The following is a 12766-nucleotide window of genomic DNA, read 5'->3' on the forward strand; positions in this document are numbered from 1 at the left end:
ACAGTGTGTGACTGCAATAAAGAAGGCCAATGCTATGCTGGGGATTATTAGGAAGGGTATTGAAAACAGATCAGCCAATATAATAATGCCCCTATATAAATCAATGGTGAGACCTCATTTGGAATACTGTGTGCAGTTCTGGGCACCACACCTTAAAAAGGATATTATAGCTTTGGAAAAAGTGCAGAAAAGGGCAACTCGAATGATAAAAGGGTTGGAACACTTTCCCTATGAGGAAAGGTTAAAGCGCTTAGGGCTCTTTAGCTTGGAGAAAAGACGACTGAGGGGTGACATGATCGAGGTTTATAAGATTATGCATGGGAAAGAGCAGGTAAAGAAAGAGGTACTTTTCTCCCTTTCTCACAATACAAGAACTCGTGGGCACTCCATGAAACTGCAGAGCGGTCGGGTTAGAACGGATAAGAGGAAGTCCTTCTTCACCCAAAGAGTGATTAACACTTGGAATTCACTGCCACAGGAAGTGGTGGGTGCTACAAGCATGGATGGCTTCAAAAGGGAATTAGATAAGCATATGGAGCAGAGGTCCATCAGTGGCTATTAGCCACAAGGTATAGCTAGGGGCTCTGGGGCAAGTGATGCTCTGTCTTCTTGGTGCTTGGGGGGGGGTCAACAGTGGGAGGGCTTCTAATGTCCTGGCCCCACTGCTGGACTTCCTGATGGCACTGGTATTTCTGGCCACCGTGTGACACAGAGTGTTGGACTGGATGGGCCTTTGGCCTGATCCAACATTGGCGTCTCTTATGTTCTTATGTTCTAACTGGAGAAACCCTTCCAGTGTAATTCAGTCCACAGCTGCACATGAGCAGGGGTTTCTGCATCCAGTTCAGAGGAAGATGTGTAACTGGAGCTGTGCCAAAAACTGAAGTGAAACCCTCTATCAAACAGAAGCTGCACATGTTAATCAGAGCTTTGGGATCAGGTCATCAGGCTTGATGACTAGGGGTTTTACAATTCCAGCTTATTGACTTTTGATTGAGTTGCGTTCAGGGGTTGCTTCCACATGAGGGCACAAGAACATGCCACCATCATGGCAACAACAGCAAATGGTACAAGAGCAGGTGTCAATAGTGTTCATACCCCCCAGTTGCTGCATTACTCAATGCCCTCCCATGGCCCTGAAACCTCCTCTTTGCCTTCCTAGATATACTACAGTGCTGTGTATTGGCAGCAGAGTGGAAAACACCTTAAAGCCCTTTAAAGGACTAAAAAGGAGGGAGGGGATGACACAAAGCAGCAAGTTGACTCACACCATTTTGAAAGCAGAGATTAGCTATACACACACACACACACACACACCATAGTGATGGAGGAAATGTTTACATGGACATTCCCATTCAGCTACTTTGAAGTTTCCCTTTTAATCTGAAGAACAGCATGATTCATGCTCTGAATTAGTGCGATGTCATGTATTAGATCTTTCCTACTTCTTGCTCTCCACGCAAAAATCCCTGTGTATGAGCAGCCAAAGACACTGCAGTTTATAAGAATTCTTGGTTCAGTTTTTCAGACAAGCCTACCATACAGGTCAGTGGTTGGAACTTCAGAGCTCAACTACTCCTACTGGCGTAGAAACTGACTTTTGAATAACCAAAAACACAAGCCTTTTCTTCACCCACATCTCTCCTGCCATGCCTATCTTCCTTCTCATTTCTTATTTAATGCTTAATATAGATTGCCATAATGTCAGATATGGTAAATTATGCTTAGAATTTGCCCTTCAAATCAGCATTGGGTGCCTACTTCAAACTATGGTTTCTGATGCAGTTGCTAAAAAGGCAAATGTGATTTTGGGCTGTATCAACAGAAGTATAGCATCCAGATCACATGAAGTGATGGTACCACTTTACTCTGCTCTGGGTAGACCTCACCTAGAGTATTATGTTCAGTTTTGGGCACCACAATTTAAGAAGGATATAGACAAGCTGGAACGTGTCCAGAGGAGGGCAACGAAGATGTTGACCAAGCTGGAGACCAAGTCCTATGAGGAAAGGTTGAAGGAGCTGGGTATGTTTAGGCTAGACAGGAGACAACTGAGAGGTGATATGATAACCATCTTCAAGTACTTGAAGGGCTGTCATATAGAGGATGGTGTGGAGTTGATTTCTGTTGCTCCAGAAGGTCGGACCAGAACCAACGGGTTGAAATTAAATCAGAAGCGTTTGCAGCTAAACATTAGGAAGAATTCTGATTCTGTGAACTTAGGCAGATCATGAGAGGGAGGGCAGGAAAGGCTGCCTGAGTGCTTAGTTCTTGTGGCCTTTTCTTACATGCCCAGGGAAATGGTGATTGCCACTTTGGGGTAAGGAAGCAATTTTTCTCCAGGCCAGTTTGGCCAGGGATCCTGGAGGTGTTTTGTCATCTTCTGGGTGTGCAACAGCGGTCACTGTGGGTGTGGAGGGGGAGGTATTTGTGAATTTCCGGCATTGTGCAGGGGGTTGGACTAGATGACCCTGGAGATCCCTTCCAACTCTATGATTCTATGATGTTTACCACTTGCCCAGTTTGGATGTCATGGCAAACTATAGCTGGTGCTAAACAAGAAACTGAGAGTGAAAAGAGAGGAGGGAGAAAGATGAAGAGTATGCAAGTCTGCTGCTTCTTCCTAGTCCTCCAACCACTGCCGGAAGAATCATCTGAATTGAATTAAAATGTCATAAATTAGCTCTTTTAAAAATGCCTCCCAAAGGCATGGGGTAATAAAGGCATTTGATTGACCTTTCAATAGCGGTATATTTTCACTTAAGATGTAGTATCTTTTATCTTGTACAAAGTTTTAAGAGGTCAAGAATAGTTAGTAGGGGGATGTACAATATTTTCTGGTCAGTTTATTCTCTGAAGTGCTCAATTTGTATCAGTATGCTAATAGTCTTATAGCTGCCAGTCTATTTTAAAAGACTGTTTATATGAATAAAATTAATATAACAGATTTCTGACACTGCTTTTAGCAGACTAATTCACAAAACAAACAAGAACTCTGCATGTTGTAGATCTGCGAATGGGGATGGACCTAAATTGGACCTAAACTGCGAATGGGGATGGACCTAAACACCTACCTTCTGTGCGGCTTCTCTAATCCAGCCCCTGGTCCCAGCTGTAATTAGCCTGCACGCAGGTTGAAGACAGGTACCTGTGCTATGCCTAAATGTCCCCCTTTTGCAACCACCCAGTGCAAATAGCAGCTATTTGGGGGGCAGTTTATATTAGGGGGAAAAAGCATGTGGTTTAATCTCCCCCCCCCAGCACCTTTTTCTTCAATCCAGTGTTTTTGATTCACTTTACAGTTCTTGAGTATCTTTTATTTGACTTAGGAGAGGAAGTCTGTGGTCCTTTCACAATTCTCCAAGCCATGGCCTTACAAATTTCAGCAGTGCCCAAGAAAGTAAAAGGCACAATCAAACTTTAGTTTTAAGTAGTCTTGTGCTAATTTTAGAAAGAAGAAATGGGCTACTGAGGGGTATAAAAATCCTCATGAGAAACCCCTCAGTTATCTTACAAGGGATTTTAGGCTTATTTACAGCCCTACTATGCTATACCACCCTTTAACAGTTTCCTTTTTTCCCTATGCAACCCTAAACAGATTTAGCTCTAGGACTAGTCATTGAGAGAAAACGAAGCCCTTCCATTACCCTTAAACAGAAGGGAAGATATGAATGTTCCCTTCTCACTGCATACCAAGTAGCCAATATTCCCCAACTTTTTTGCCCACTATGTACGTACAACAAAACTGCCATCTAATCTATATGGCTAGTTGGGGCAGAATATAGTTGGGGAGGAACTTTAAGATTTGAATTAAGACACAATCCACCTGCATGGCGTTTCTCATCGCACTGCATATCCATATTTTGTTCCAACTAGACAAATAGTAGTGACTGGATCAGGGGAGGGACCTTCAACCAATTTACCATGAAAATATGGGCACACTTTCATTCTCTCCAACCAATGAGCACTCATCTGTTTGTGAACTTTTTAACCTTTGTGTAATAAAGTATAAAATATCACCAAAATGATCTTCTCATTCGCCTCAGCACTAATTTTAAATACATTCTTAAACCACGCTGTTCTCAGTTCTTTTTACTCTGCTGGTACTGAACACAACTGCCTGTCTGTTTACATGGAAGCACACGAGATGTAAATGGGATGTTTAAGCTTCTGTCTAGGCAACTGCTAGTACCCTTCCTTAGCTACCATCTTCTGTTACGAGCCCAAACATCGAGCAGCTGTTCTGCAGAGTGCATGCTAGCTCCAAAGAGGAAGATCACAAACAATCTTTCTACAAACACTCAGTGATGATGAATACTCTAAATTCCCTATTTGCGGTTGTAATTCTTCAGTGAAGACCTGATGAGTTTAGGCAGTGCTCTTTGCAAAAACAAAGCCATCTCCTTTCAAGATCATTAGTGCAAGTACAAACTTCTTTGAAAATGTATCACACCTTACCTTTGAACCTTGATCTCTTCCAGATCACTTGCAATAAAACCAGGCATTCAGTTTGCTGCTTTCCAAACCTCCCAGAAGCCCAAATTATAGTAACCATTGAGTAAGCCTGGCACACAAGGAGAGACATACAGTATATATGGGTCCTAGGTCAAAAAGGGTTTTATACGAAAGAACTACTACCTTAAACCCTAAGCCAGAAGCAAAACGAGAGCCAATGAAGTCATTCCAAAATCAACTAAGCACACCCAATATCAGCTTATATACCAACTGAAACTTCCAAATGGTCAAATATCTACACAGGAAGTTAGCCACACAATCTCTGAAGTTCATGATGGCACTGGAATGTGAGTGAGAGGCAGCAGAGACAAATGTCTTCGTCATCTGCTGTAAGTAAACAAGCTGTATGACACAGGTTCATTTTTTTTATATAAGGCATCTTCCCACCAGGCTGCCAAGAAAGAAATGCTGTGCTGGAATAGAACATACAGAATTGTACAGGCACACCATCTCTTGTCTGGGCCAGTGATAGGAGAAACTGTGCTTAAGTTCTCTGTTATGTCAGCAGGCATAGAACAGTCTTAAGATTGGTCAGGTGGCTCTCTTTATATGGCAACTGAACCCCACAACAGTGGAACCTAAGCATCTGTTCTTGCTTGGATTCCCAGTCACATGCTTTGCAAACAGGTGTTAAAATGCAGTAGCCTATCAAGCATCTTCTTGTACTGTTTTACAGAGACTGCCATCAAAATGACTTTGCCAATGCCTTCAGGTAGACACAATTCTCTTCCTATTTTCAGAAAACAGATATTTCAAGACTGAATCTTAAGTCTGCATAGTAGATCGCTGAAGTCACAGGGAAGAGTGTACACTACTGGACCACTTAGAGACTATCTCTTGTATTTGTATCCTGTTCTTTCTTCAAGTATACTAATTTAGGTACTTGTTTTGAGGTTGCTAACTACATCAGGTTCAGTGTAGAAACAGGACGCCTAAAAGTGAAGGCTATATAAAAAAAGAAAACAATGTTCCCTTATAATTAAGAATTAAACTTTGATATCCTTTTCATGGAATTTGTTGACCCAGCATGTTAAGCAGACTACTATTATGTTTGAAAAGTTTGAGTTACTATCCTCAGTCACTGTGAAAAAAACATGATCCCTACTGGAAAAGAGGCACAAGGAAAAAAAATATGCGCCACGCACCACTAACACCTGCCATCTAGCAATTTGCTTGTTTGACAGATTTATGCCAAGAAGCTCTACAATTCACAGTATACAAAGCATAATTGTTACCTTACTTAAAAGTTGTTATTTATTACTACTCTGGAGAACAACTGCACCAGTAAGTTATTGTTTCAATTACCAAGGGGTGACCAAATGAAGGGTAATAGATTTTGACCGGATCCCGTTACTTTTAAATAAATTTAAAGATGCCATGAGAGCCAATCTGGATCAGTGCCATAGTATTTGGCACTCCCCAGTTTCCAGATAGCAGCTCATGGATACATGTGAAATAGGATGGGGGAAGCTCTCTCTTTACCCTCAGTGTCCAGTCTTGTCTTTACTGTGCCCAGATATATTTTGCACTAATGTGCTTTTACATCCACTAGGGAGACAATGGCTTCAACCATTACCCAGAAGAGTCACTTGCCAGGTGACACATTTGAATCATCACAGGATAACGTTCCAAGCATATGCTACATAAACAAGAACAAGCTAGAGCCACTGGTGCACCCACTCCAAAGGCAGTGGTACTTCCAAGCTCTATCCAGCCTACTGCCCCACTCCATTTTCCAGTTTGCTTCTCCAACAGCATAATCTTAAACCTATTTCTGAAGGGTACAGAATGGCAACTAAACTCTATGTCACCATTTCCTGAAGACAACAGGTATATCTGGAGAGATATGCTCTATCTGGCAGTATCTTGCCATACACACTTAGAACATACATGGCGGGACCTCTGTGAAGGAAACCCCACAGAAAAGTAACTTCACACAAACAGCTAAGGGAGAGAACACAGATTGTTGTAGCACCTGTCATTTAGCATCCAGTGGCAGTTTCCATTGCTTCAACTGTGTGTGTGTGTGTGTAAGAACAATGTAACACACACAGGTAAGCACAGAGGAAGATCCCTTGCCTCAGGCTGTGAACACTAGTGTTTATTCTGCTCCACCTGTACCTACTCTGTGCAATGCTGCAGCAACCACATCCCCTCAAGAGTCAGTACCAGTGGGTAGCAATAGAGGGCATAGGGCATGTTTGCAGACATGCTGGCAGTGTTATCACCACACTGTAAGTGAGCAGCTATAATCCCCTACCACAAGTGGGGGACACAAGCCACAGAGCCATAGTCTCTGGTGACTCACTGCTAGTAATGGCCAAACAAGATGGTACTTATGGTGGTATTTATTGCACTGTCCCATGAAGCAGTCCCAGCAGAAAGTGTAGACACAGTTGTAGGGCATGACTGGCAGGTGAGGGGTGTCAGACAGATGGAGTTCAAGGATTGCTGGATGAATGGAAGCAGGTGGTGGTAATAATTGCTCCCCAGTACAGCAGGAGAATAATGAATGCAAGATTAATATGTGAGGCAGGCAATCATTTGAAAGCTTTCAGCGAGAGTGACCATTCCCAATGGAGAACATCAACTAGAACGAGCGGTACCTGTAGTTCCATGTAACATTCAAACTGGGGATCCTAGGCACACTAACTGTACTTTACTGCACTATGTTTTTCTCTACAGTCTATCCTTCTGGCACATATGGCTGGTGTCAACACAACTGATGAAGGATGCCTAATGTTTTATGCAGTTGCGTATTCTCTTGCTGCTACCCTGGAGTCTGTTTGGTGTAGCGGTTAGGAGCGCGGACTCAAATCTGGGAGAACCGGGTTTGATTTCCTACTCCTCCACACACAGCTGCTGGTATGACCTTGGGTAAGTCACAAGTTCTTTCAGAGCTTGTCACAGGGTGCCTATTGCGGGGAGGGGAAGGGAAAGGAGATTGTAAGCCGCTCTGTGACTCCTTCAGGTAGTGAAGGGCAGGGTATAAATACAGTCTCCTCCTCTTCTCTCTCCCATTCCTGACAGAAGACTGGTGTACTTCATCATTGCCCACCCCCTCTCCAGACCTGAACCCTTCAGAGAAAAAGGTATTGAGCATCGTATCAGAGCTACCTCCACTGAACCACAGAGGCATGAGGCTGTGATTGACTGTGTTTCCTTCTCAGTGTACATCCTGGTATAAGGGAACACAGTTGCAGGAAGGGATTCAAACCCACATGTGTATAACTGCATGGTGTGCATTCCTTTCAGAGCTCCTCCCACTCATACCATGGAGCTGCTTACAGTGAAAAAAGCAGTGTCCCCCTTCCTTGTTGTGTTGTCGTGTGGATAGTGGTAGGCTGAGGCCAGGGAAGCATGGCTGCATCAGCATGCACCAAGCCCCCCTGGCTGCATCAGCATGCACCAAGCCCCCCTGGCTGCATCAGCATGCACCAAGCCCCCCTGGCTGCATCAGCATGCACCAAGCCTGCTTCTATCCCCCCAACTATCACAGGAGTAATTGTCAGCTTGTAGAGTTGCTGCTATGGTCTCTGCACCTATGTTTTGTTTAGCTTTCTCTCTTCTGCCAAGTAATCACAAGGTACTGGCTAGCAGTGCTGGCAAGGTGCTGGGCTTTTAGACTTGGGCTGTGAGTCACATACCATAGAAGGTATGTACATAGAAATCCAAACTGAAAATTTAGAGTTATCATTAAGTAATTTACAGCTACTGCACCTAGGTGGCAGGGTGTGCCCACAAAACCACCAGGTGAACAGAAATTGAGGAAAACAGTACTTGCAAGGATCACACAATGGTTTGACAGAGGTGGAAGACTTAGACTCAAAGACACTGATGATGTAACATTTCCTGATATTCAAAGCCTACCACCCCCTGCTTCTCTCTCCCCTTCAGCTGTAATTGGAAAAAAACCCAAACAGCCATGCTTATGCAGGCAACATTTCTGGAACTGTTTGAACTTACAGGAAGAAACTGAACTTCCAGAAAATTGTAAATACATAACAGCTTCTATAAAACTTCCTTTTACAATTTCATGTCCTTTAAAATAGTATTACAGAGCACAGCATGCACCTACATTTTACTCAAAAGGAAATCATGGAGTACAATTGGACTTCCTATCATGTATGCAGGATTGGATCCATTAGCACATTAAAATGTAAACATATACATGCCTTTGATTTCTACAGATAATAACAAATAATAATAAAATATACACCCCAAAAAAACACACACTAACCCATGGTTAGACTGAGGCGCAAGCTGCTGCACTTTAAGGAACACAAGGTATTTTAGCTTGTACAGGCAGAAAAACACAGAAGTTGAAAGCAGAAACATAACTGTAGTAACCAAAAGTAAGATTTATATTGCTTTGGCTTGAAACCAGCATTATGAGAGGGAATATGAAAATACTTATGTTTAGAAAAAAATTCACACAATTATAGCAGCAATAAGTTTGGATATTCAGTTAAAGTTAACACTGAACTCCAGCATAATTTCAAAATAAACAATAAGGCTGCAATTCTATGCAAGGCCCAAATTCACACTAAAAATTGGATGAAGCGTAGCTCCCCTAACAATGGAAGAGATCTACATCACTAATAATCTTCTGTATGGATGTTTAACAGAGGCCAAAAGAACTTGCCCAAGTCTAGACGGTGAATATGTGGCATGAATCACTGAAATATACAATTTCACCTAACATAGAACAGTTACTGTACTAGGGGTTTGCAAAAGGAAGGTCAACAGCTTGGAAACAATGTGCTCTGAGGTATTACACAAAACAGGAAGGAAAATGTCTGTTTGGCCCCAAGAAAATTTGACGGAGGGAAGTGGTAGTCTGCCTCTGAAAAGAGGTTAAGGAGGAAAAGAATACATTGTCCCACAAGCAACATTCTCCTTTGAAGAGGATGGGGGGAGGACAAGACAGGAATGAGAAAGGAAGATAAAAATGCAGTCTCCTTATCAGGAATGCATTAGCAAAATTTCCTTGAACACAAGCAGCTCTACCCTTCCATCCCTACTGCTTCTGCGTGGGCCAGATTTATGATTATACTTACACGTGTCTACAATGCACATACACAAAATTAATGCACATTGAGGAAGTACAAGAACCTGCAATGACAGCTTTACTGCTAGCATTGTGCCATTCTAAAAAAAATGCCCCAGAAAACATCAATGCTATTAGTCCTGAGGCAATATATTGGCTAGAGGTTGGAATCTCACCTCAAAAGTTAATTCATTATGTGGCCTTTTTCCAGTTCCATCATTTGCAAGAGGGGAACAATACTGACCAACTTTAGAGGGCTGATGTAGAGGTCAGTGATCACATAAGTAATGTGCTTTGAACAATCCATAAGTGGTAGGTAGTATTATGATTTTGGTACTTGGCAGGTGTATATTCAAGCATACTTGTTACTATGATTGATCAAAATTAAGTTGCGGAACATATCCTGCATTAGTTGAAAAAATGGTAGGAGTAGATATTACTGCTTGAAATTGTCAGGAATTTAACAGAAAATAGAGAGGCCTAGCCAAAGATTCCTTCAAACAAAGATATTGACAAGTTTATTTATTTTAGTCTTGATGCTGTTTTGCTATATTGCCTGGATGAGTCTGTGAGACAAAAAGGAAATGCTGTTCATATTTTGAGCAAATATCCTACCCCAAATGTCATGTCAAAGTGCCATGTTTAATATGATAGCTAATTTAAGGTTGAGCCCACTTAAGAGAGGTAAGAATTACCTTAGATCAAATTATAGTTTCAGTTCTACAGTCCTACCCAGTTACAAGAATTTCTCTATTATTACATAACTATGAAATATATGTACGATATAAACACTCTGTTCTTGAATTATTGTCAGCTGTTGTGATTTCCTAGGCATGCTGATACTTCAAAGCAATGGTATTTGAGAAAAGCTTTGCAGAATGGACTTAAGCTAATAGACAGGAAGTGCCAGCCACTGCTGCAGGTTCCTCTGTGACAATACAGAAACATTTTTATTACCATCTTGTAGTAGGACATTACCTGTAGAGATTTAAAGTGACACATATTTTCAAATACAGGTACACTAACATACCAAGAAAGTATACCTTTATACTACGGGAGGTGGCAGGCAGGAGGAAGAGGGGGGAAAGGTGGCAACAGTAATAGTTTACAAAAATTAAGGCAGATACACTTCTTTTCTACTGAAGTGCTTAATATTAAGCAGTTTTTAATTCTATATTTTTTCTACAGTTCATTCTGTTCTATCAGCAGCCACATTTAACATAATTTGGTGAAACCATACTTCTGTGAATCAGTTTCTCATAATCTGTCCTTTAATGCTGAGGACAGAAAAATTATTGTAGAGGATTAGCAGACATGGAGCTTATCTCTGAAAGGCAAGAGAACAGCAGCACATTTATGGCGGCGATTTGCTAGAGAAATCATTTCTATTGCCTATTTGTGGCCAAGGTTTAAGGGTTAACTTTCCCTAGCAATTCTGATCAGTAAACATTTGCAAGTCAAACAGGAACCTACTGCTGAGAAATCTCTATCATCCAGGATCTATTATCTAGCCTAGCCAGGGAGGGTTATTCTTAATTTGTTTATAAAAGGCTGTATTTTCATCAGAATTACCTAGTATCTAATCAAAGGCTTAACAGTAAAACCTGAGAACAGGTGCGATGATCTGTACCAAGAATGATGACAAATGAGAAGGTACCTGGAATGGCATTGTATCCCATACACCTTTTGTTTTCTACGAGTCATGCATGCTGCAGACAAAACGATCTGTGCTAAACACCCTCAAATATGTTTTTCCTAATATTAAGCACAAAGGAAAAACACTGACAGCAAGCATGGTAAATAAATCCCTCCCTTGAGAATGAAAGCAGCAGACAGGAGAGGGCTGACATGCATGCTAGAGAAACCTCACACACCATCTTTTCTTCTACCTGCACAAGTTGCCATTTGCTGCAGCCGTCAGAATCCCTTCTCCCCCGCTGGTTTCAACAGCTAGGTATTCGGGGACTGTCTCAAGGCATCTGTTGATATGCTTTAGAGGTATGATATTCCAATTAAGAGAATCTTTAAGAGAAAATCCATTTTCTTTCCTGTTCAGGTAAACATGTTTACAGCTCCTTCCCAGAGACTGGGTGGTTCAGACTCACATGTCATGCACATGTCGTCAGCAACAAGAAAAGCCCCCTTTCACTATCATTAACATTTTAAATAAGGTAAAGGAGAGAACAGCACTTTCTTAACTTACCTTTAATAAAGCTTCAATACCACACACACACAAACATGTGGTCTTGAACAGGAAATTAACATTGCAATATCCCGCATATATCCAGCTAAAAATAAATCCACCTCTACAGAGCAGAGAACTATTAGTGCAGAACCACCAGATCAACTTTTAGTCAGCTAAAAGGCCAGTGTTTATATGTGAAATTCACACATTGTGATGCCTCCCCCCCCCCCCCTTCCTATTCAGAGATATTAAAACTCCTTCCAAACGTCATGATTTCAACCCACCACGAAACCCCTTCCTATCCATAACCGTACACAGGCAGGAAATGCCACATGAAAACTAAAAAAAAACCCAAAAACTGCCAGGGAAGGTTACAAAACCTCCCGGTTCACATCCTATGAAGTCACAGAGAGGCAAAGATCTTCCCTGTTATTTTCCAGAAGATTAAGAAATAATTCCAACAACACCAAAGTTCTGAGTATTTATTCCGCCGCGTTTCAACAGTTTTGCAACTAATTTTAAAGTAATCAGTATGCACCAAGAAGGGAAGAAAAAGAAGAGAGAGTCGTTAAATCTGAAAAGTAAGCGTCATTCCTTATATAGGCTGTAGCGGTTGCTCAGAGCCAGCATGAGAAAGTGGGAGGGGGGGGGGGGGGCGCCGCCGCGGCCAAACCGTTACCACCCATGATTATGATTATTATACAAACAGGTACCTCGAAATCGAAGAGGGCGAGCGAGAGAGAAACTTGGCCGATTCACGATCCCTCCTCCCCAGCCCAGCCGAGAAAGAAACCTTCCTTACCCCCCTCGTGTTGACAGAGGGAAGGGGGGGGGTTGAATATATTGTGCGTGTGTGTTTTAAAACACTTCTAACACTTCTGCCAAGATCTGGAGGTTGGCGGGGGTGTGGGAGGAGAAACAATATGTTCAATGGCTACAGAGATAAATCAACATGCACTGCAGGCACTAAAAGAGGCGGAGGCGAAAGTAGCGAGTGGTTTGGCCTGGAAGGGGGG

At 42.1% G+C, this 12766-nt stretch overlaps 1 protein-coding gene across 1 annotated transcript in view; it reads right to left on the minus strand.

Moving 5' to 3' along the window:
* The window catches only part of ZEB1 (zinc finger E-box binding homeobox 1), a 198926-nt gene that overhangs the window by 106263 nt on the left and 79897 nt on the right, over nucleotides 1-12766 (minus strand). Inside the window, exon 3 of the mRNA XM_015408108.1 lies at nucleotides 12464-12517. Coding sequence (XP_015263594.1) covers nucleotides 12464-12517 — 54 coding nt within the window. The remainder of the gene's footprint in view (nucleotides 1-12463; nucleotides 12518-12766) is intronic.

Source organism: Gekko japonicus, unplaced genomic scaffold, assembly GCF_001447785.1.
Source record: "Gekko japonicus isolate JY-2015 unplaced genomic scaffold, Gekko_japonicus_V1.1 scaffold87, whole genome shotgun sequence".
Taxonomy (NCBI): domain Eukaryota; kingdom Metazoa; phylum Chordata; class Lepidosauria; order Squamata; family Gekkonidae; genus Gekko; species Gekko japonicus.